At 54.1% G+C, this 24,334-nt stretch overlaps 2 protein-coding genes across 5 annotated transcripts in view; both read left to right on the top strand.

The window, feature by feature from the left end:
- Positions 1-6,013, top strand: part of CEP350 (centrosomal protein 350) — a 70,472-nt gene extending 64,459 nt beyond the window's left edge. For all 4 annotated transcript variants that reach the window (XM_084211782.1, XM_084211783.1, XM_084211781.1 and 1 more), the window contains one exon: positions 1,958-6,013. In XM_084211782.1, the coding sequence (XP_084067908.1) occupies positions 1,958-2,122 (165 nt within the window). In that variant the 3' untranslated portion in view covers positions 2,123-6,013. The remainder of the gene's footprint in view (positions 1-1,957) is intronic.
- Positions 6,014-12,956: 6,943 nt separating this feature from the next.
- On the top strand, positions 12,957-23,390 carry QSOX1 (quiescin sulfhydryl oxidase 1). Its single transcript, XM_084211395.1, has 12 exons — positions 12,957-13,247; positions 15,391-15,491; positions 16,806-16,854; positions 17,022-17,124; positions 17,889-17,979; positions 18,208-18,353; positions 18,773-18,910; positions 19,035-19,164; positions 20,982-21,104; positions 21,199-21,343; positions 21,584-21,763; positions 22,109-23,390. The coding sequence occupies exons 1-12, from the start codon at positions 12,980-12,982 to the stop codon at positions 22,834-22,836; spliced, it is 2,202 nt and encodes a 733-aa protein (XP_084067521.1). The 5' UTR covers positions 12,957-12,979; the 3' UTR covers positions 22,837-23,390.
- Positions 23,391-24,334: the final 944 nt, after the last annotated feature.

Here is a 24,334-nt window from a genome sequence, read left to right as displayed (position 1 = left end):
CTCCTTCATCTTCAGGATCTTCCCCCATGTCCAGGATCTTTTCATGCAGCAGCCATCTTCACCCTCTCCCTTTGAGCCCCCTGTTGTTTTTTACCAAATCACTTCTGCTTTTAGGGAATACTTTTTCAGCATCATCTCTTCTTTTCATTACTCCTGTCTCTTCCTTATCCAAATAGTCTATGAAGCAGACACACAACACATGATCAGTCTGCAATTTGCTGCTTCTGTCTTATGCCTCTTTATTGATGGGAGGACTTGGGACATGCTGCTGTTTATCAGACTTTACAACCAGCACATACAGGTTGCAGGCAGCACATTTCTGTGGGAGAGTTCAGGAGTCTCTTCCAGACATTTCATCCTGACACAAACCCACACCAAATTATCCACCACTTGTTAGCCTTCCATTTAAATTATCTTTCACCTACAGCACTCCTTCAAAGTTTGATTGCAAATATTGTTGCTTCTTCCTTAGTAGTAACAAGCCTAATGAAGCCATTAATGCCTCTTCCTTGACAGCTGTGTGGGAAAGAGGCACTTGCTGTAGCACAGATTTGTAAGCAGGCAGTGTGACTCTTCCAAAGCTGTTTGCAGGATGAGATCCCTGCCCCTCTCCCCAAGCTCTCTCAAGAGAGGGAGAAAGGAGCTGTCAGCCTGAAGCCCTGTGTCTAACCAGGACCTTATGAATGGCTGCAAACCCTGCAGCAGTGCCAGTTCCCTGGGGTTCCCATAGCACTTGAGCTTCACACTCTGCTGGCGTTATTGAATCAGCATTGTGCCACAGCAGCTGTCAGCTTCAAAACACACCAGTTTCTGGGAGGTTTAGCTTCAGGCAAAAGGAAGAGAGTGTCTTTGGGCTATAGTTCATGTTCTGTCTCAGAAAACAACACTATTACATTCTGATCCTGCGTTAGTGGGGTTTTCAATATGTTTAACCTTAGTTTGGCAGCTTGTAGGTGTCTGCCTCACTTGTACACTGTAAATGTATTTTGAGTTCAGAGTGTAAGGTTTATGGGCAAAGGAGGTTTCTGCTGAAGCTGAGCAGAGACAAAGCTTTTAATAGGTTTTTGTTGTCATTTTAAATACAAGTGACATTTGCATTTGTTCCTTCTTTTCTAAAATGTTTGCGTGTGTTTAGGTTTGTCTGTAATACTGAAATGGTCCGTAAGACAAATTTTTAAGAAGTTTAATTGAAGATGTCCAGTTTGGAGAGACTCTCAATAAGACTTGATATGCTGAATGAAATTATATATTTCATTCTGATACTAAACCACCTATTTGTCAGTGAGCTGTCAAAGGGGATTTTCTTTGTCAACAGTTTAGTAATAGAAGGAAGTAAGTACTCTTTTAATGTACTGGTGCCAAATTCTATTTGTAGTAATGCTGTCAAATCCAACAAAGCATGGAGTATTCTGTGCAAATGAGTTGTAATGCTGTCTTATAACACATGCAAGCATTTTCTCTTCCTATATGCAGAAGCATTGGAAGTTAGTTGTTTCCCTAAAATTTTCTTATTGCATTATAAACTGAACTGCAATGAAATCTTTTCTTTCTCTCTTGCCCTATTCAAGGCCTTTCCATTACTTCTTACCAGTTTAAGCCACAAGGAATCAGCTTCTTGCAAAAACATAATTAGGGACTAATTAATTAATAGAGCTTCTGCTGTTGGCCAAGACTGTCCCATTAGCTGAGTCCTTTCGAGTGAAAAACTTGTGCAGGAATATGAAAGCCTTTAAAATGGATGCTACAGTGAAAAGTAGAAAACATTCATAGTGAAATAGCCTGGTTCAAACAGATCTGTGTTCGTTTTGCTATTCCAAGCGTTTCCTGTAATCTCTTACTAAGACAGATATGTTGTTGACAGACAGACTCTGCTTTGGACTCTTTCTGGAACTTTGCAGGCAATATTATTTTAAAGCAACAGAATTGTAATGTTTCTATTGCCTTTCTCCCCTCCAAGGTGCAGGAACTCCACGAGGAAGAAGCGCAGTGGGTGAACTACGACGAGGATGAGCTGTGTGTCAAGATGCAGTTGGCAGATGGGATCTTCGAGGCCTTAATCAGAGACACTGTTGATGTACTGAACCAGATAAACGAGAAACAGAGGAGGCTGCTGCTTGTCTGACAGTGCTGAAGTGAGCTCACACTGCCAACCATGGAGTCACAGGCCTCTCTGACTCCTGACCTGCTCTCCTCCCTGCACATGCCGCGGCTGGACTTCCACGCGTGGGGTTCCCAGGCAGTTCAGATGGGATGAAAAGAACCTGAACTGGCTGCCAAGACCTCACACCAGATTTATTGTTTGGAACAAGCTGATCCCTCACTTGAGGCTGCTTTGAGGAGTGCTCAAGACTGTTCATGTGCCAATGCAGTTATGTCACATAACTGTCAGCAGCTGCCCGGGGCCCCGGCCTGGGGCTTTGATATGTTTGGCTTGTTCCCTGAAAGGGTTGGGTTAAGTTGGGATATCGGCTGTTTTGCTGGAATGGTGGTCAGCCATCAGTACTCAGCTTGTCTTTAGAAATGTGAGCAATTTGGAGAAGCAACAGTTTGGTCAGGTTTTGGTCATAAACAGACTTACCTTACTGAACAGTGTTATAATCTTAACACGTCTTCTCCTGCAGTCCTAACAATGTGCATCAGTTCCTTCTGCTTCAGAGCCTATTTAATTCACTTCTCCGTGAAGCTGTTTTCATCTTTCTTCTGTGATGTGGTACCAAGCATGGTGCCAGCCCAGTCCAGGGAAATTACATGATGTTTCTTCCTGCCTACAAGTAAAGAATTCTTGCTGCTTTGCTCTGAGGCAGAGCAAGATAAAGCCTGCCTAATGTCAAGCACGAAAGACGAGCCCGTGGACAACTTTTCTCCTACCGTGTAGCACTTCTCTTCCTGGAGCACCAGCTGCTCCCAGATAATGGATACTCAGGATTTTCTCAGGCACGAGACATGCAGGAGTGGAAAATATTTCCTCACAAAAATTTGGCCTTCAATCCCTCAGCTTTCTCCCTTACTGTCACCTACTGGAGAAGCTGTTACTTGAACAATTTAGAGAACAGAGTGTATTCACCAAAGAAAGCGGTGTCTGGTGCTTGACTGTCTGCATGTTTTGTGCTTGTGGGTTTTTTATTTATTTTCAGATAATTTATTAAGTGAATTACAAGAGAGTGTCCTGTGCAGTTGGCTGCACTGTCTTGTGTTTTGAGACAGACAAACTTGAGAGAGCATCTGGTTTGGAAATTTCCAGAGCCCCATATTCTTCACACAAAACCTCCAGCTTCATGAAGCAGATACGAGGGGGTGAAGGTAGGAACAACCGAACCTCAGTGACCAAGGGTGGGACACAAAGACAGGTCTAGGAGTGGAGCTTGAAAACCGAAGCGCCTGGTTCAGAGACAATGGAGAGTTGAGGGGGCTGAGCTGAAAAATTGTGTGAAAATTCCCAGCTCTTTCTATTCCCTTCCTTTCCCAGAACTTCTGCACCATATTATGTGGTTGATTTTGGTTGATTTGGCAGGATTCATCTGCAGTGTCATTCTGCTGAGTGCTGGTTCCTGACCTGTTCTTCCTGTTCTTGTGTTTTTCTTGGAGGAACACAGACAATCTAGGGTCAAACGTTGATGCCTTAATAGTGGATGTCCCTGTTTGCTACCCTGGGACAAGACCCAGAGGGAAGTCAGATTCTCCAGGCACTGGAGTGTAGACAGACACTTTGAAGCCCTCAGAGGTGCCCCAAAGATGCTGCAGCCCACAACAGGCATGGCAGGGGCATCTCAACTGTTTCATTCATCTGCTTGGTTCTTGGGCTTCCTGCTGTGCATACCTCTGATCCAGTTTGGTTTCTCTTTTCCACCTTTTTTTTTTTTTGGTTGGGTTGTTTATTGTTTGGGCTTTTTTGAAAGCTATCATTGGAATATTTGCATTTTGCACAATGACACACAGCTGGTAATTCTTCAGGGACAGCACTGGGAAATGTTGGATTTGCCAGAGGTCCATACAGATTCTCAGATGTAGTGTTGCCAGCACCTCACTTGTGAGTTAGTGGTGAGCCATATCCATGGGAGCTCTGTGAGTGCAAGAACAAGGAGGAGGTAATGGTGGACAGGGACACCTCCAGTGGGCATATGTATGTCTGTCCCTCAGTAGTGGGCCTTTTGGCTGGCTGCAAGTCAAATGGTCTTGGTGGAGCATTGCTCAGCTTTTTTTCTCAAGTGATTCATTTGCTCATGTAAAATGTCATGATGCTGAACCAGGAAACGCTTGGATGCTCAAGACAGAAGCAAACTAAAGCTGCTAGATTTAACCAGCATGGTGTCACTGATTGGGTCACCACCTCAGATTCCCTTTCCTGGGTGTATCTCTTTCAATAGCAAGGATTGCTATTTTTATAGGTGGCAATTATGGAAAGAGGACAGAAACCTGCAGAGTCGGTTTGTACCTGGAGCATCAGGTCAGGTTCTGTTCTGTACATTCTGTGGCCAGTGTTGAGAAAGTTGTCCTGCATCCCCAGGGCTTTCTCCTCTTCTGAGGGGCTCATGGGGTGTTTCTGGTCTGTCCAGCAGGAGTGGGGAGGTTGTGCAGCCAGGCCTGACAGGGCGTGGGGGCCTGTTGGAGATCATGTGCCTGTTGTCTTTTGGCTGTAATACCCTCCACAGAAGCACTAACTGTTTTTAACAGGTATTGGACAGAAGGGAGCTGTGTCTAAATAATTGCTTTGTTCCTTTGCAGACATCACTGATTTATTTATGGTAGCAATCCTTGCTAGGAGCAACCCTAAAATGACTTGAACGTACGTGAATTACCTTCTCAGTACCTCGTGTGTTGAGTTGCTTTGAGTCGAGTGTATGTTCAAAACCTCAAGTGGGTTGAGTACTTGTGGACTGATGATTACTGCGATGAAGCAAGGGTCAGGCTGGGTCAGGCTGCTAGTGAGGAGATATGGGGAAGCCTGGGGTCCCACAAACAGGCTGAATTCTCTGCTTCTCTCCCAACTTTCCCTTTGTAAGAACAAGATGATATTTCTGCATCCTGGTTATCTCGGTGTAACCACATAAGAAGATCCAAGGCTGGGACATTTTGCTGAGACCTGTGAGCTGTTTGGGGCAGCAGCAGCAGCTGTCATCACTGGGAACATGCTGCTCCATCTTTGGAAGGATCTCAGAGCCAGGTGGGAAAGCCCAGGCTTGTGGGAACACAGAGTGTGGGTACCTCTGTAACAGCAGGATGCTCTGTGAGCCGAGCCCTGGAATATCAATGCTTCTGCCTTTCAGAGAAGGCTTGTTGCTCACAAGGTGGAATGAGGGATTGAAAAATCCCATCTTGTTCCTTTTCCTTTCTTGAAAAAGTGGCCTTAGCTTTTTGCAATACTTGAATAAGTGTGTACCTGCAGAAGTAGCACAGTGACAGAGACCTTTTAAGTGACTATTCTGCGAGGAACTGTGTGCAGTTCCAACTTTCATATCTCTTTGCTACCTTAAGAATATTAGGAAAACAAAGTACTTTTCAGCAGACAAACAGTTGAATCTTACAAGGTATTTAGTGCATCTGAAGTGTTTACAAACCAACTAAAATGGAGAAAAGCAAACTATTGAACTTATTTGTAATTTAAGTGTTAAATGCAAAATTATATACAGATGAAAAAGGAATACTGTAATTAACCTGCATATACTAGGGGTTTTTTTTCCTTGATTTTGCAGAGCCTTTTGATACACATTTGCAAAGCCACCTTTTGGGAGGCTTGGTCTCCCCCATGTACTGTGTTGTGGAGATGCTGAAAAGAAACCCATTTACTGTGTATGTGTAAATAACCTGGTAACTTGGGGTTTGGGCCAGTTTCAGCTCATGTTCACATCCACAGCAGCTTTGCACAGTAGACAGATCCTAGGATGTGGAGGGGTTGGGAAGATTTTTTTGTAATTAAGAACTGTAAAATAACCAGGATGGTCCCTGTGTACACCAGTGTAAATATCTTTGGTAACTGAAATGTACTTTAAGAGAACAAAATCTGTAAATAAACTGATTTATAAATTAATCTTGTTTCCTGGATTTTATAAAATGGAGCTTCCTAATTACCCAAGCAGTTGCTAATTCTGACAGTGTCCTGGAGATTTGTCCCTTGTACATTCCCCTTTCTGTCTGATTCTGTACTTGGGATGCCAATCACAGTCTACAAAATCCCATTAGAGTTGCCCTAATTATAATCGTAACTTTTTTAGAATTTCCTTATTGTTAAAGCTGACTGTTGATAACACCAGAAAATAGCATTGAGCAATCATTGCAGGAGTTCACAGTAGGAGAAAAACTACTCCTTGCACATATTTATTTAAAATATGTTTTAAAAACTCATGGTTTAAAACATTTTAATGTTAAAAAGCAGTTTTGGAATTAAATCAGAACCTCAGTCTTGTTTTCTATTCCTGAATTGGTACATCTCTGTAGAGCTGCTGTTTGCAGCACCAATCCCTTCCTCACCAAGGGGCAAATATTGCTCCCTGGAAACTTTATGTGTTGGTGGAACTTTTCTAAATCTTTGCTCTTTTCTTTCCAGGACAAGAAAAAAACCAAGTCACTTTTAATACATGAAAGGTCCTGGAGCTCTATAAGCGGGCAGCCAGGCACTTGCAGTGCCAAACCGCAGGTGTGGGCATGTGGTGATGGAGTGGCAGCATGAAGGTGTGAGCCAGGGAGCACAGGTGTTTATTGAGCCTCCTCAGTGCCTGTGGCCACCCCTGCTCCGGTACCTCTGCTGAGTTTTGGTGCCTTTTATTGATGTACAGCCCAACAAAGGCTTTGCTTTCCATCTACTGCAGACCCTGTACAAAACCCAGCGCTGGTCTTTCCAGCTTGGAGTACACTGTGTGACCATCAGCTCCTCACCTGCCTGGGAGGGCTGTTTGCATTAAATGGGAGGGGACCCATATGAGCTAAACCATTGCAATTATTTCTTCTTTGCTTTTCTTTAGCAGAGGTACCTCATCCTGGAGGAGGATTTGCTGCATTCAGGCTTCTATTGTGGAAGCAGCTTTGCTGCAGTCCTGCAATGCCAGTGTGCCGTAGGGCTGGTCCTCAGTGGAGCATGCTGGGGACACAGCCCTCAGACAGGACAACATCACAGCCCTCAGACAGGAGGATGTCACAGCCCTCTGAGCTCAGTGGCTGAACTGGCCAAACGCTCCTGGGATGTCCAAAGGTCTGAGGCCAAGTGGTGCTGCAGCCTCTGTGTCCTCACTATTGAGCAGCAGGAGAGCACCTGTGCTGTGCCTTTCCTCACCCCACAAGTCATGTATTTTTGGACAATTTTCTGTTTGCATCCATCCCTGGAAGGGGCTCAGAGTGCATTTAATGTTGGAAAAAAAGCTGATCTGTGCTTCTCTTGCTGAGGTTTCCTTTAAGAACAGCTCAAGCTGTGGGAGTGCTGCCAAGGTGCTCTGGCGGGTGACGCAGCAAACTGCTGCATTGCTCCTGCTATCCTTGCCCAGGATGCCCAGCAATCAGCATGATGAAGGCTCTCATTTCCTCATTTGCAAGTCTACGTTACTTCACATTGTCACTGACTTTCTACCCGTGGTGTTTATGCAACTCCTCCCAGAACCCTTGGAGCATGGTTACCTTTAACAGCTGTTTCACCTGTGGACCTGGTGAAACTCCTGGGTTGGGCAATGGCCAGCAGCCACCTTCCTGAAGGCACTGTGGGACTGTTTGGTGCCTCCCTTCTCAGGTACAGCCCACTCCCAGGTGCCTCCCTGGGGACGTGGTGCCAGCTGCAGCCATCCCACGTGCTACAATGCCTGGCAGTGCACTGGAGCACTTGAAATGTTGACTCTGCTCCAGACGTGCTGTGCCCTGCCTAGCACAAGGGCTTCTGCAATGTCCAGGCTCTCATTAACACAGACCTGAGAAGAAAAGGAGTTGGTGGGGAGCTGCTGAACACCAGCAGCTCTTCAGACTGGAGGAAGGAGAGGAGGGGGAGTGCCCAGCGGCTGGCACCCAGCCCAGAGCATGGGCCATTGCCTGGCAGGAATGTAGATGAGATGTAATGGAGTTTGAAAGTGTAGGGCACTCCGGGATGCCGGTCCTGTGGAGGAGGGGAAAGGCACCCTGTGAGACCTGGAAACTGGAGCAAACAAAACCCCTAGCCCCAGCTCTGTACCTTCCTGCCTCCTCATGAATAAGGTCCTGCAGAGATTTGGGGAAAAGAATAGAGTAGCTCTGCTCAGGAGGGTGATGGTTGGGCAGGTTAAGGGGCATAGAGGAGTACAGGTACCTTCTTTTGCCTGCCAAGAGTGCTGATGGCCTGGAGCAGGTGGTTAGTTCCTGCTCTGAATGTTTCTCTTGGCCCCAGTTTTCCAGCCCTTTGCTCCACCTGTACAAGACCTGCTGTGTCCCTTGGGCTGTGTTCCCTCCCTGATATGGGTTTCCAGTGGCTTCCTCTTGCATGAAGTCTAGACTGATTCAAACTCAGATTTTGTCTGAGAATTTGCTGGAGGTGGAAATAACACCACTTCTGGGGGATGTCACAGCTACGATTTGATTTTATTCCAGCAAAATAAAGGAGGCTGCAGGGGATCTCACTGCTCACGTGGCTTGGCTTGGGGAGCTCAGCAAGGAGTCTGCTCCAATGTCTGTGTCTGCTGCATTGCTCCAAAGGCTAATGGAGCCAGCACTGCTCAGTGAACCTGTGATTTGGCACAGCAGTCCTTGGAAGGTGAGACCTTGCTTACGTTGCAGGACTACTGTCAGAGCAAAAGAGGAGTGCTCCGTTGTCATCCCTGTGGTATTCTCAGTTTCATGCACTGCAATTAAACCACCTGCCAAATAATGATGTGGCAAATCTGGGCGGTGTGGCCTCCTCCAATCTGCTCCTTAAAGCTGGGAACGTGAGCTGGACTGGAAAACATGTGCTCTGTGCAGCCTGGCTCATGGTAATCATTTATGACTGTTAGTAGATCTGAAATTTGCAGGTAAAACGTTTCCTACCCAGACATACCAATGACAGTGCCAGTTCCTCCTGGTCTCCCTGGGTTCTTCTGAAAAGAGCAAGGCCAGCATGGCTGCTGTCCTTTGGAGCAGGGATGAATCAGCAGAGGGTGAATAGCAGGAGGCTGGTACTGCTGTATTCTCTCTGCAGATGCAAACTACGTGAACACATTCATCACATCCTGAGAATGCACCCCAGATTTGCTTTTGTGCCTCTTGTTATTACAGGCTGCTTGGGCTTGAAAGGTAAAAATCAACGATTTCTGACCAAGCCTGTCTCGTGGAGTCAGCAATTTTCAGCTGCCAGTGGGGACTTTGAGGGGCCATCCTGGTCTTCACAGGTGTCAGCCTGGCAGAGCCAATGCAGAGTGTGGGAAGCAGTCAGGATTCAAATCTCCTCCAGGAATCTCAGCAAAGCTGGCATGTTTGCGGCACAGGTGCTGCCAAAGGTCTTGTCTGAAGCCATGTCTCAGCTGAGGTGTGACTTGTGCCACCAAGGAAGAAGTACCACCTGGACTGGAATATCAGGAAAGTGGCAGGTGGCACAATTTCCTTTGCTCTTTAAGGGAAGTGAGGCTTTTTCTTTTTATTCACAGAAGGACTACACTTTAAGCAGTGCTGTGCTACAGATCAAAGAGGACTTCCTTGAGTTCATCATCTTGTGAAGTCTGGAGAAAGGAAAACTGCTGAGCTTCCTCTGCAGCTGGTATTTCCAAGGTACTTGCAGGGGTGTTGGATGCAAACCTCTCAGAGCAGGCTCCAAAATGCCAGTGACGGGGTTGCCGTGATTGTATCATGAGTCTTGCATTGGTTGCGTGTTTTCCTTGGAGTCAGTTCCTGGAATCACACAATTAGGTAGGAACGTGTTCTATAATTTTCAAGGAAGAAAGTCCATTTCAGGATCTCCCTGTGGCCCTGAACCTTCACAACTAAAGGAGAATGAGGAGGTTCTGGGTCTGCTCACCTGGCCATTCGGAACATTTTACAGACAGATTCATGCTTTTAAAAACAGACAATCAAAGCCTTTCTCCATCTTCTGAAATGTAGTCTTTTCTATCACTTCAAGGGCTGAACACATAAAATCCAACCACTCATTCCTTGTCTCCTCTCTAACCCAGCACAGAGGTGATCTGAGTAGTTTTCTGTCTGAAAATGATCCATTTTAGGTGCACAAAACAAGTTCTGCAGGGCTTAAATTATTTTGGTGAGATTGTGGCCGCCTTTTGAGGTTCTCAGCCTGTTGATGTTGCCCACGCCTCACTGACTTCAAGGAGATTCCTGCTGGGTGTTAGTCTGGGAAATGAGATTTCAGAGCTTAATGAACTAAAGCCACTGCTCAGCTGCTGCACAGAGATTGTGCAGCACAGGAATCTCTGTGGCCATCCCATGGCCTTGCTACAGAGTGAAGCACAACTCTCCCCAAAGTTAAGGATGCTGAGGTAGGCGCTGAAGGCTTTGCTGTGAAAACCAAGCACATTCCTAAATGTGCAGTGGGAGCCTAAAGCTGACCTTTTTGGGCTGGCTGGGGCTCAGCAGGTGGGCATCCAGCATCACCCACCACCTGTGTCCTGGTTTTGCTACCTGCAGGTTCCATTGGCAGCCAGGGAGGACAAAAAGGCAGAGAGCACTGGGAGGGCGTTTCTAAAACTGCCCCAGAGTTCTGCTGGTTCTTGACTGCTATTATTTCATCTTAGTTGCTTTCAAATTCAATTCTGCTTCATCTTTGGCTTCCCATGTCCTGTGTCAGGGTGCTCTGCAATGAAAATATGTCTCTTCCCAGTCTGAGGTGCAAGAAAAGCCTCATCTCTTACTTTGCAACAGCATTCAAAGGGGAAAAAAGGATTTTTGGGCAAGTCTGTGCCTGGAAAACTCCACACCCTGCTGCTGAAGGAGGCTGTTACCTGGGGAGCCTTGGGGATGGGACGTGCCAGCTGGGCAGTAGGGTCGTGGGGAGCAGCCCAGCTGTTCCTGGGGCAGCAGGAAGCAGGAGCATCCCCACCCCAGGGCTCCGGGGGATGAGCAATGGCATGGCTCACCTCCAAAGGAGCCGGAGCCCCGGGCTGGGCTGTGGGCTCTTGCCCCTCCGCCTTGCTTTTGCATCTAAAAAAAGGATTCAAGGAATTTGGGCTGCCTGGGAGGAAGGGGTGAGCTGGATGGGGAGGATGCTGGCAATTACGCTGGCACTAAGCACCTCTCCTTTGCCTTGATAACCTAATCAAGATGATGAGCCCTTAAAATAAGGCTTTAACCTAGGGGGAAGATAACGGTGGTGATCTCCCTGAACATGGGGATTTTTGCATTTTAATCACCAGCTGCATGAGGACAAGTCTTGGCAAAGTCTCTGTCAGTAGTGGAGTACCACCTTTCAGAGCAGCCCTGCACAGGCTAGGCTGTCTCTCTGCCTCCTGCTTAGACAATGAGGCATGATAATCCCTTAAGGACTTAATTACAGCTGCCAGGGCTGGAGCACACCATCTTCAGCCCCATTCCCATCAGCCTGGACCCACAGAAGATGGGTTGGAGCAATCCCCTGGGTTGTGTCTACCACGGTCTGTTCCCCCAGGCCAGGCAGTGTCAGGGAGCCCTGTGGCTTCCTGGAGCTGTGCCCCGTGTGGAGCCCCTGCCCTCCACTGCCTCGGCGAGCCTGGGCTCTGGCAGGCTTGTTTTTCTAGCATGGCAAGTCCGCCTGAAATGCCTAGGTGGGGCCCGGCATGGATAATGGCCTTCCTGGGGACAGAGCCAGCAACGAGCCCTCAGCAGTCACGGGCACCCCTATTGCATTGCCAGAGGTTCCCTGGCCTCAGGGGCTGGGGAAGGAGCCGAGGGCTGGATTTCGGGGCTGTGTCCACCCTGGCAGTGCCTGGCTCTGCCCCGGGGCACTGAGCAACGGGCACCTTCCGTCTGGGGCTGGGTGCCAGTGACGTGTGTGCGTGCGTGAGCGAGGGCACGGCTTGGCCTGGCCGGGAGCAGGGAATCACAGAACCCTGGAATGGCCTGGGTTGGAAAGGAACTTAAAGAACATCTAGCTCCGGGATCCTGCCAACCCTTCCACTACCGCAGGTTCCTCCAAGTTCCATCCAGCCTGGCCCTGAACACTTCCAGGGATGGGGCATCCACAGCTTCTCTGGGCAACCTGTGCCAGGGCCTCACTGCCCTCAAGGGAAGGTTTTTTTTTTCCTAATATCTAATCTAATTCTCAGTTTGAAGACATTCCATTGAAGGGGCTACTGGGGGCAGAAGGCTGCTTTTTTTAGATGTAGAGCTGGATTTTGTGGGCGTCACTGGATATCCTTGGTGAGTCTTGCTGGTAGGTTTGGGGAGAGAGCAGGGATGTCTGCAGGCTGCCCATTCCACAGGGTGTCCAGGTGGTGCCCAGTGACGCTGGCTGATGTCAGGGCATCCGACCAGGCCGCCGCCCTCGGGGTGCTCCTGTTGGTGACAAAATGCATTTTGGGGCTGAATCAGCTGCCTTCGCCACTGCAGCATCACAGATTCATTTAGGTTGGAAAAGACCTAAATCACCGAGTCCAGCCTGTGCCTCAACACCACCCTGCCAACCAAACCTTGGCACTCAGGGCCACATCCGCTCTTTCCTTAAACACCTCCAGGGACCCTGACTCCGCCACCTCCCTGCGCAGTCCTCACTTTATCAGAATCGTGCCATTTCGTGCCACTTGTCCCCTCACGGAAGGGTAACACCGCAGCACAGGGCGGGGGTGCGGAGGGCAGTACCGGGCTCGCCCCGGTGACATGAGGGCGCCGAAGGGTAACACCGCAGCACAGGGCGGGGGTGAGGAGGGCAGTACCGGGCTCCTCCCGGTGACATGAGGGCGCCGACCGGGGGCTGCGGGCCTACCGCGGGCCGCTGACGGGGCCGCGGCTGTGGGGCTTCCCCGCGCCGGCCCCGCCCCGGCCCGGCCCAGGCCGCGGCCCCGCCCCGGGGGCGGCGCTACGGGCGGCTCCGGGCGCTAAAGGCGGCTCCGGGCGGTGCCGGCCGGCCTGGCGGGCGATGTGGCGGCGGCGGGCGCGGGCCGGGGGCCGCGGGGGGCCGGCGGCTCTCCCGCCGCTCCTGCTGCTTTTCCTGCTGCTCCGGGTGCCCGCGGCGCGGCCCGGCCGCCTCTACTCGGCCTCTGACCCCCTGGAGCTGCTGGGGCCGGGGGCGGAGGGGCGGCTGCTGGGCTCCAGCAGCGCCTGGGCCGTCGAGTTCTTCGCCTCCTGGTGCGGGCACTGCATCCACTTCGCGCCCACATGGCGGGCCCTGGCCCACGACATCCGCGGTGAGTCCCCGGCCGCGCTGGCCCCCCTTGCCCTCATCCCCGCCTGCCTGCCCCGTCGGCTCCGCGATCCCTCGCGTGCCCTTGACCTTGTTACCCCCCTCCCCTTATCCCTGTCTCTGTCCTCTTCCGTCAGCACCCGGTGTCTCTGCCCCTGCACTCTCAAATTCCCCCGGCACCTCTGTTCATCTCAGCACCCCTAAATCCTCCTCTCTGTGTCCCTGCGCAGGGGGTCCCGCTTCCCCCAAGACCGGGAGCATCCTACAATCCCTCCTGCGTCCTTGCCCCGTTGTCCTCCTCCTCTCCGCCCGCACTCTTAAATCCTCCCTGCATCCTGGGCTCTGCATCCTCGTTCCCGTGAGCATCCCTACATCCCGTGTCCTTCCCACCGCCGTCCCCCAGTCCGCTCTGCCCTACCCTCTGTCAGCTCCCCAAGATCCCCCTGCGGCCCAGCTCCGGCCTCCCTGGCACGTCAGCCGGGTGGGAAGGCCCTGCGCCCTCTCGGTGTCCAGGTCTCCCCCCCACGATGCCCAGGTCTGGCTTAGCAGCACCCCCTTTGGCAGGGAAAAGCTCAGGGGCTGAGCCTGCCCGCTCATGGGAGGTCCCGCTGCCCCCCAGACTTTCCCTGAGCCCCGGTGCCTTCAGAGGTAGGGACGTCAGGTTGCTGGGCGCTGATCCCGGCTGGTTTGTTCCCGGCTTTGACCTTGATGCCCGGCCTGGCCGGTGCCAGCCCCGCCTGGGGACCCGCACACCCCGCTGCTGGGCCCCTCGTCCTGCCGGGACTCATCCTGCCTCTCCCGGCATCCCGGGGTGCGCGCGGCTTCTCCCTGTTATTGCACTAATTGATACAGCGCGCTGGCTGCCGCATGAGTCAGGGGCCGGCCGGGCATCCCGTCCCTCCGAGGGGATGCCGTCCCTCCCTGGGGATGCCGTCAGAGCTCCCCAACGGGCAGGATGTGAGGAATGGGGTGCGTGCCCGGGCCCCGCGGGGCAATGCCGGCTCTCCTGGCCCCTCTCCAAAAGAGGGCTCCCCCAGGGCTCCCTGCTCTGGAGGCCGAGCTCGGATGGTGTGCCCATGGAGGCGGGGCGGGGAAGCCACCCCCGTGCTGCTCAGCATCGTCGCTGCCATTCCCACGGGTGGATTTTCGTAGGAGTGGGCTGGACGGGGAGGATGCTAGGGTGACCTGTGGACACCACGTGCAGATGAGTATAGGAACATGCCTGGCTCCCTGCAGCAGGGCTCGTCACCAGCTCTCCTGTGCCATGAGTGCAAGGGCAGTGGGAAGCAGCTCACCTGTCCCGTCACCTGTGACACGGGACAGTGTTTCCCTGTGTATGCCTCCAGCATGCTCCTGCCTAGGGCAGCATGGGCTCCATCTGCGTGCCAGCGCCATGTCCCTCCCTGTCCTACTCTAAGGATGAGGCAGGGCATTCTCCAGCTTGTGTCCTTTACACTGAAAATAAGCCATTTTAGAGCTTTTTTCTCTGTTTTCCTGCTGGTTTTCAGAGGCTGCTGCTTAAAATACCTCCATGCCCCTTTTTGTTCATGTGTTTTACTCCAGGGGCATGCTGGTCCTCACTGGGGAGTCACAAATGGGGAGTAGATGCAGAGAACCTGGGCAGGCTCTGCTGCAGTGCCCTGGCCTGGCTGCTGGTTTAGGGTTGTTCCCTCTTGGTTATCGGTTGTGCCCTTGGTCTGGGGTGAGACAAACTGGAGCCTGTGTTCCTTGCTCTCCCCAAGCTGTGGCTAGCCATCCCTCCCCTTCTCCTGGTGTCCTCTTCTCGGGAGCTGGGGCAGAGGCTGGACAGGCAGAACCAGCTGGGCAGGCAGTGTTGGGTAGAGCTGCCTGTGCTCCGACACTGGCAGAGCAGGGTGTGCAAAGCCAGCTCCCGCCTCACACGGCTTTCCCTGTGTTCCTGCTGCCTAGAAAGTAGGGCACCACACACCAGTACAGAGCACAGCCCTGGTGTTTGGGCTTGGAAACCATCAGTCACTGTCCTGTGAGGGGCAAGCAGTGGTTTTGGGACAGGAGGATCCCTCCTGCTGGAGATCCCTTCTGCATCTGCAAGCACTCATGAGAAGGAGGGCGGTTTTTGGGGCTGTGGGGGTGCTGAGCTGTGCTGACCTCATCCTCTGTCCCCGCAGAGTGGAGGCCTGCAGTGATCCTGGCAGCCATCGACTGTGCCGACGAGGACAACCAGCAAGTGTGCTCCGATTTCGGGATAACCGGCTTCCCCACCATGAAGGTGAGGCTGTGTGTGCCGGCTACTGGCTGGGCTTCGCTGTGCTTTGCCTTCTGGCCTGTCCCTGTCTTGCTCAATCGGATTGACAGGGGTATTGCACCAAAATGCTCCCCTTGGGGCTTTGCAGGCTGAAGCTGTTTCACCCTTCCCCAAAGCAATGCTGTGTCCTGGCTGCAGCCGGTGCAACTGCTGAGCGATGGAGCAACAAAGTGGGGGGGGAAAGCCAAAACAGTGTTTTGTGGTGAAACACAGGGGCTGGATCTCTGTTAGGATGAGGGGGACTCTGAATCCTGAGTTGGAAACACTTAAGAAAGGCTGCTTGAGGGCACAGTGAGGTTGCAAGCACGGGTTTTGGAGGAGGGCACAGGGATGCTGCAGGAGGAACTCCTGGGAGCCTCCTGTGCTGGCTGGCAAGGAGCCAGCCCTCCTCCTGGGCCTGTGCCCAGCCCTTTAGCTGTGTCAATACAGCTTCTGCAGAGCTTCCCGCTGCAAACAGAGCCTTGCTCCAACACAAGCAGTGAAGCCAAAGCACTCCAGGTTCCACAACCAGCAGTTAAAACCAGGATTACCTTGAGATGGAAAGGGCAGGGGATGAGGGTTCTATCAGACATGCCCTCAGTCCCAGTTTACAGGCCTAGCTCCAGGTGGGGTCAGATTTGGGGTTTTTCAGGCAGGTTGGCTTGGCCCCAGTCCTGCTCTGGGGTCTCACCGAGTGCCCCCTGCCCTGGGACACTGATGGAAACGTCTCCTGGGGCAGGGACATTGTGCTGATGTGGCCGTGCCAAGATGTCACTTGCTTCACATCCTGTGTCCCTGCTGAGCACCTTTTGCAAACAGTCCCGGCTCCCAGCCCAGCCTGCAAAGCAAACACCTGGCTGATGCAACCTGGTGTTGCTGTTCTGGCTCTGCCCTGGGTACTGCAGCCACTGTGGGAGGCCAGGAGTGGGACAACCCTCTTTTTCCTACTTTGTCAGAGCTCTGGAGCAAGGAGATGGGTTTGCAGGACCAGGAAGGTTCCAGCTGCCTCCCTGGGACCCATGGAGACACCTGTTCCACTGCCTGCCGTTGCTCAGCCCTTGGCTGGATATGGCTCCTAGCCAGCCCATGCCTGCACCCCTCCTCTCTGGGGGGATGCCCTAAAAGAGGGGGACGTGGCTGGGAGCTCCCTCTGTGCTGGCTGATGTCAGTTAGCATGCTGTGGGGAAACTGGGGCAGAGCTGGTCTACAGGGAGCCTCAGCCTGCTGGGTTGCACTGCCTCCTGTCCCACTCCAAACACGCACTCCAGTTTCCCCTTGTGTTTTTTTTTTCCCTTTCAGTTCTTCAGAGCTTTTAGCAAGAAGCCAGAGGATGGGATAAGGATTACCAGTGAGTATTCAGAGCCATGGGGTTTTCTACCCTGGGTGTGAATGGCCCTGCTGCCCACACCTCCCATACACGGCAATATCAGGGAGATCTGGGGGGCAGCTCCAGGCAGTTTTCCTTGGCTCAGCCCCTGGGACTGGCTGACCCCTTGGTGTCCTCTCCCCCTGCAGATCCCAGTGCCACTGTCGAGGACCTGCGCCATGCCATCATCACCAACCTTGAGCAGAGCCAGGATGCCTGGCCACCCGCCTGTCCTCCGCTGGAGCCAGCAAGGTAGGAGCAGCAGGGGGCCAGAATGGCCTCTGTCCCATGGGGAACAGGTTTCTGGGGAAATCCTGAACCCAGAATGAGCAAGGAGCAGCTACTGCATCACCCACGTCCCAGGGAGATGACCTGGCCAGTGTAGAGGTGTTTCCATGGCTCAGATGAGATGGGCTATGTTGTCACATCTCCTAACAAACCTGCTCATCAGCCTTACTTAGAGCAAGCAATTCTTGGGCCCCAAATTCTTTGGGACATGGCAGTGTCATACCATGCTGAGTGAGGCTGTGTTGGAAGCTTTTTCCTGTCCTGAAAAGGGATTATGTTGGTATCTGGGTTGTCCTTGCTGGATGCAGGCAGTTGCTGCATTGTCCCGAGAAGGAGCCTTTGGATTTCCCAGAGCAATGGTCGAGCCAGGCACCTGCCTCAGGTACTCTGGTGGCTCTGAATTTGAGACAAAAAAAACAAACAGCCCTGGTTCAAGTTCATTGCTGGTTTTTTTCCCCTGGGTGAGCTTGCAGCTCCCTCCTGCCCTGCCCGGGCTTTGTTTTTTACCTCCTTGGCCAAGCCCACTGGGTTTTCTCAAAGCCTGTGAACCAGAGCAGAAAACTAGGCTGGAAACTTCAGCAGGAGGAGCTGCCTGCTTAGTGGGGCTGATCCTGCAGCAGCATTCCCTGCCAAATCCCAGTGAGCAAGGCTGGAGCTCCTTGTGAGGGGGAGGGCAGAGCATCCTGCTGATGCTGAGGCACCTGCTGCCGCCCTCCCGTCTCTTGCAGCGCCGAGGAGGTTCGCACTTTCTTCCAGAGGAACAAGGACCAGTACTTGGCACTCATCTTTGAGAAGAGCAACTCCTTTGTGGGCAGAGAGGTGGGTACAGCTCCATTTATCCCCCACTTCTCTTGGGGCCTGTGTGCCTGCTGCCTGATAACTCCTGGGTGCCTGTGGCATGACAGCTCTCACCAGGAAGCCTCCCTGCCCAGCTTGCACACAGCTTAGCCAGGGCCAAATGTTACACAGGGCACTGAACAGCTCTGCTGCCTCCCTGGTGGGGCTGGGGAATCCCTCTGCCCCCCCATCTGACCCTGGGGCTTGCAGGTGGCCCTGGACATGCTGCAGTATGAGAACATTGCGGTGAGGAGGGTGCTGAGCAGCGAGGAGGAGCTCGTGCAGAAGTTTGGTGTCACCTCCTTCCCCTCTGGATACCTGCTCCTCCGCAACGGCTCCTTCTCCCGCCTGCCTGTGTGAGTGTGGGGCACAACGGGGTGGCTCTGGGGGTGCTGGTGGGGTGCCAGCCTTGTGCCCCCTCTCTTTGTGCTCCTTTGTACTTGTGGGAAGGTGCATTAGGAATGAGACTGGCTGAGTAGGGGAGGCTGGTGGGAGGTTGCTGGTGGGCACTGAACTGCACTGCCAGCCTTGGCTGGAGCTGAAACAACGGAACATCCTTGAGGTGTCATGATATGGCTACCTGGGGCTCAGCTCTGCTCAAGGATGTGTGTAAGTCTGCCCACTGCTGGGGCAGGTGGAGAGTATGGAGCACACCACGCTCCCTCCCCAGGCTTGAACTGTCCAAATGGCAAAACCTTTGTCTCCTTGGCTTTCTTCACTGGGTGGGCAGGTTTTTGGGAGGGACGAGGGACTTAGGGCTTCTCCTTCCTGGCAGGCACATAGAGGCGCGCTCCTTCTACACCTACTACCTGCGCACGCTCACGGGCATCACCCGTGGCTCCTACAAGCTGAACGCCACGGCCAGCACCCTCAACGACAGCGACCGCGTGTCCCATCCTCTGCGGGCAGACCGGTCAGACCCCTCCCCCTGCTGGGCAAACCGGGCCGGGCGGGCGAGGGGCTGGGACCTGGAAAAGCCCCGGGGTGAGGATTAGCTCCGTGGCTGATGGAGCCTCGTGTTGCTCTGCCCTCCGCAGCTCCAAGCTGTACATGGCCGACCTGGAGTCCGCGCTGCACTACTCGCTGCGGGTGGAGGCTGCCCGTCCCTCCTCGCTGTCAGGAGCACAGCTGGCTGCCTTCAAGTGCTACGTGGCCACGCTGGTGAAGGTGAGGAGCTCTGGGTGTTGGGAGGGGAGCGGCCTGTGCCTCCATTTGTCTGTTTATGAAATGCAAACAGCACGGGCCACCGTGTCCCAGCACTCACGGGTAGTGAAGCGTGGCAGTCTGATGTGGGCTCTGTGTCCTGGTGCTCAGTGTATCCCATGGCAGTCCTCATCCATGTGGATCTCCAAACTCAGCCCAGAGTCCCAGTGGGAGCTCAGAGGGGGTGCTGGAGTGTTTCAAACAAGCTGTCTGTTGCCAGCTTTGGTGGCAGTGGGATCATCACTTGTAGGAGGTGTTGAGGCAGGAGGTCTTTTCAGAAGAGAGGCTGTCACCTGCTGGGGGGTCAGAGATGGTCACAGGGGTTTGTCGCTCTGATCTGGATGCTCAGCTCAAGGAGCCAGTCTCTGCAGGCTCCTTTGATAATAGTCCAGGAAAGGAACTCCCACTCTGAGTCAGGCTCCAGACAAGTCTAATTTAAGGTCTCCTTTTTTCTTCTATGTTGGGCCTGGCACAGCTGAAGTGACTGAGAGCTTTGAGCCAGCACAAGCAGGGCAGTTTAATTTCCTGCTGTGATGGAGTCCTGCTGCATTTGGCTGGTTCCTCCACTGGGCCTGCAGGAGCCCTGTCCCCATCCCATTCTCTGTCACAGCTCAGGCTGCTTGGCAGGCTGGGGCTATGCCCTCCTTCTTTGCTCCCTCCTTTGTCACCCAAGGTCTTACTCTCAGTTTGGACTTTGCATGGCCCTCACTGATGTGCAAGACACCCCCTGGTCCCACCCCCATCTGCTCTCCCCCAGGAAAGAGCTCCAGGCACGTGCTTTAAGTCCTCAGACCTTCATGTGGCTCCCCTGCCTGTGTCCAGCCATTGCCCTCACTCTTTTTCCTTTCAATGTGAACTACAGAAATAGGGAAATAAATCCCCGTGACACCAGCTTCCTGCCCATGGGTGTAAGTGTGCTGGAGTGGTGAGGAGCAGCAATGGTTTTATTTGACCCATTTTTAATTCTTCCAGTAAAGCTTCCCCTCAATGAGCTTGGCAGTGGGTGGTGGGTGCTGGTGCTTCCCCGGGGACGCTGAGCCAGCACTGCCATTGCCCTGCTCATCCACAGGACGGAGCAGCATCCCCAGGATTGCAGCCCAGGGCTCAGCCTGGGGGAGCTCAGCCAGCAGGTCCCAGCCTTAACTCTTGCACTCCCAAGAGGTATTAAAGGAAAGGAGAAGGGAAGTAGTCCTCATGGGGGGAAAAGTCATTCCCGAAGGCAGGGAATCACACAGCAAAGCCTTCTGTCCAAGGAGTCAGGGGCCACTGTTTGCAGCAAAACTGTCAGGTCACAGATAATTCCCCTGCAAATTTGGGTCTTTTCATGTGATTCCCCATGAGCCTAGGAGGAAGAACAACTCAAACTCAGCAAACTCCTCCTTCTTTTCACTTCTCCATGACTTCTCCTGTGTGCTGATGTCCCCTCTTCCCCACAGGTCAGTCTGTCTGTTGGTGGCACAGGCTGCCAGGCTGCTCCTCTCCCATGAGTGGTTTTAAAGTGCAGCTGCTAATCGGCTTTGCCAGACTTATGGACAGAGTGGCTTTTTGCCTCCCTCAGTTGGGGCTGGGGCTTGGAGCCTGAACATGCACACAGGGGACTTGCCATCTGGGGTGGGGGGACAAGCTGCAGACCCCAGCCCCTCAGAGATAGGCACCAAAACCTTGCCAGGACCATGCTGCTCTCCAGCAGAGAGGATGCTAGTGCTTCCCAGCCCCTGTGGGCTTCCCCGTTGCTCCCAGGATGAAATCTGTGTTTTCTCAGCCCTCTCCCCACTCTGCAGTACTTCCCAGGGCGCCCCTGCGTGCAGACCTACCTGCAGACTCTGGATGCCTGGCTGAAGAACTGGACAGAGCCCGAGCTGCCCCGCACAGTTTTGAAGGAGGCCATGAAGAATAACAGAGATGTAAGATGCCCATGGGGACCCCCAGCCCCTGCTCTCCTTACCCCTGCCCCCACTGCCTGCCAGCCCCATCACACCATGTCCATCTGTCCACCAGGCCTCCCACCCCTCGGTGCTCCCCACCAACGTGACCTGGGTGGGCTGCCAGGGCAGTGAACGCCACTTCCGTGGCTACCCCTGTGGGCTCTGGACCATCTTCCACCTGCTGACTGTCCAGGCTGCCCAGAACGGCCCTGACAAAGGTACTGCTGTCCCTGGGGGCATCAGGGGCTCGGAGAGGGAGTGTCCAGCTGAGCTCTGGCATGGGTAGGGATGCTGCATGTGGACAAAGGCTTGTTCCCCCTCCCTTCTTCATCTCAGCCAGCAGCAGTTTCCATGGGGGGACAAGAGACAGAGTTGGGGCGTGGGGTTGCTTCCTCAGCTGTGGGACTGTGGTGGTGGCACGGGGGGGTCCAGACTCACCCCCCTGCTCTGCCTCTCAGAGTTACCCCTGGAGGTGCTGAGCACCATGCGCTGCTACGTCCGGCACTTCTTCGGCTGCCAGGAGTGCGCCGAGCACTTCGAGGCCATGGCGGCCAAGTCCATGGACAAGGTGGCCAGCAGGGAGGAGGCCATCCTCTGGCTCTGGTCCCACCACAACGAGGTCAACGCTCGCCTGGCGGGTAAGGGCGGGCTGCCACCAGGGGCGCTGAGGTGGAGGAACATCCCTCCTCCTGGATGGGTCTGGCAAATGGCTGCAGGGTGAGCAGTGGGGACATCCTGGTGTTATTGTCCCCCATCGCAGGGGACAGCAGCTGGTCATGCAACATCAGACTGCCCTGGAGATAGAGTTGGATCTTACATTCTCCTTACAGGGAGCTTCCCAAAGCTGCTGTTTGCCCTTGGAGGACCCCTCCTCACGAGGAGGCTCCTCCAAATGTCCCCATCCCCAGCTGCTGGATCCTCTGGGAGGGGCAGGGTGCATCACATGTCCCCTCTAACCCCCTCGCTGGCTCCGGTCCCTGCAGGAGGTGACACGGAGGACCCCAAGTTCCCCAAGCTGCAGTGGCCTCCGCCAGACTTGTGTCCCCAGTGCCACAAGGAGGAGCGGGGGGTCCATGCCTGGGAGGAGCCGGCCGTGGTCACGTTCCTCAAGGCACACTTCTCCCCGGCCAACATCTACATGGACCATGCCGAGCCCGACCCCATCCCCGTGGCCAGGGAGGGGATCGGCGCCAGGCTGGGCACGGAGGTCCCACGAGAGGAGAGGGGGAGAGGAGAAGAGGAGGAAAAGGAGACGGAGGGAGAGGCGAGAGTGCTGGGGCGCCCGGGCTCCCCCGAGCCGCGGCGCCCCAGCATCGTGCGGCTGAACCCCAAGCTGCGCGAGGGGAGCGACGACATCGTGGACCTGGATTCCTTCAGCGAGCAGCACTTCAAGAGCCAGGCGCTGCGGGCGGCCGCGGGCCGGCGCCGCCGCATCAGCAAGCGGGACACCATCGCCCTGCCCCGCGGTGCCGCGACGGGCAGGGAGCGCCGGCGGGCCCCCGGCGTCCTGCTCCGGGATGAGGAGGAGGCTGGGGAGGGCCTGCGGAGGAGCCCCTGGCTGCGGGTGCTTGGATTGGGCTTCTCCCGCCTGGACATCAGCCTGTGCGTGGCCCTCTACTTCCTCTCCTCCATGTGCCTCCTGGGCATGTACACCTTCTTCCGCCTCCGCACCCGCGCCCGGAAAGGCCGCCCTGGCTTCCCCATGGCCTGAGAGGGGCTGGGGGACCCGGGGGGCTTCCTGGGGGGGGGTGAGCTGCTGAGGCAGGACACCCCTGGGACAGCGTTTTGTCTCACAGTGGGCAGGGGTCTGGCACGTTCCCCTCAGGAGCTGTCCTCCTCAAGGCAGTTGCCTCACCCGGGGTAGGGGTGGAAGGCTCTTTGGGAGGAAGGAGGTGTCAGAGCATGCCCCTTTCAAGTCATAGTGCCATGTTTTTGGGCGTGTGGGAGCTGGGACACGAACAGTGGTTTGTGTTTTGGCACCCAGCTGCCCTCAGACGCTCTCTGGCACTGGGCTGGTTTCACACTGGGAAGCCCAGTCCTGTGCTGCAGAGCAGCCCATTGGGGTCCAACCACTAGTGGGGCCAGGAGGGTGCAGCCCCCCAAAAAGGGGACACTGCTGGGTGGGGGCAGCAGTCATGGGTTCAGATGCAATTTGTGTCCCCTCTCTTTGAGATGTGGCCCGGGGCCTCCCCATCTTTGCTCGCCCCCTCCCCACGCTGTTGTTCGTTCTCTGCTTGTCTTAGTGGAATAAATTATTTTTGCCGATGCCTGCCCTGCCCTGCTGTGTCGGCTGGTCCCTGCCACGTGGGCATGCTGGACTACCCCGCCCCATTCCTGATGTCCCTGTTCCTGCCTCCACCCCGCCCCGGGAAGCGCCCTTGGTTTAAAAATCCTTTCAATGTTTTTAATTACTATTAAATGTTTCCTCTTGCCTTTTGCTTGGGGATGATGCTCCTCCGGGCAGCTGCCCCCTGTACATCCCCAAGGCTGGGATAGCTCCTGATTTGTCCTCAAGCAGGGGCAGGCAGAGGAAGTATGTGAACGCCAGGAAGCTGCTGGAAAAAAAGTTGGCAGGAGCTGTGGAGCTGCAGTTCAGTGCTGACCATGCTCGTGGTCCGGAGCAGGGAGACACACGGCAGCATCCCTGGGGCCCAGGACTTCCGTGGGTGTGGGCCCTCTGTGCCTGTCCCCGATTCTCTGCCCTTTTATCCTTGTTAGGAATCATTAAGGAAAATGGTTGTTTTCCAGAGCCGGGGCCGGGGCCATCTGCTCTCCCAGCGCTGTCTAAATCCCCCTGTAACAAATTCATTGGGATTACGCTGCCCTCCCCTAATCCTGGCCCATCCCCCTGCATGGGGGATTTAAAAGGATTAGAGCCCGGCCGATAATAAACTTTATTAAGGGGGAGGGGGGGTGTCAATCCGATTTGGAGCCTTTTTCTTGATATCTTTACTTTGCCCAGGTGGGAGGCGAGGGCTGGCGGGATGGGGAGGAGGGTGCCCGGCTCTGCCGCTGCCCTGGCTCCGGGAGCTCTGGCTCCTCCAGCCCTTCCTCCCTCACCTGCCCGTGAAATAAATTGTCTCTCTCCATCTTTCCTTTAGTCTTGGTGCGTGGTCACGCCTCCAGGCGTTGTGGGGCTGCTCCCCCTGTTCTGCCAGCTCTGCCCCACTCGGCCTTGGCCGTGTCCCTTGAGCCGAGCTCAGCGGGCT

This window comes from Fringilla coelebs (genome assembly GCF_963513975.1).
Source record: "Fringilla coelebs genome assembly, chromosome: 9".
Lineage (NCBI taxonomy): Eukaryota > Metazoa > Chordata > Aves > Passeriformes > Fringillidae > Fringilla > Fringilla coelebs.
The sequence above is the reverse complement of the archived record's forward strand: the minus strand, read 5'-3'. Positions and strand labels throughout refer to the sequence as shown.

Bases quoted from the DNA above. Each gene is read 5' to 3' on its own strand.
- QSOX1 (XM_084211395.1), top strand. From the start codon at position 12,980: ATGTGGCGGCGGCGGGCGCGGGCCGGGGGCCGCGGGGGGCCGGCGGCT. The intron at 13,248-15,390 runs GTGAGTCCCCGG...CTGTCCCCGCAG, and splicing joins CCTGGCCCACGACATCCGCG to AGTGGAGGCCTGCAGTGATC. The intron at 21,764-22,108 runs GTAAGGGCGGGC...CGGTCCCTGCAG, and splicing joins GGTCAACGCTCGCCTGGCGG to GAGGTGACACGGAGGACCCC.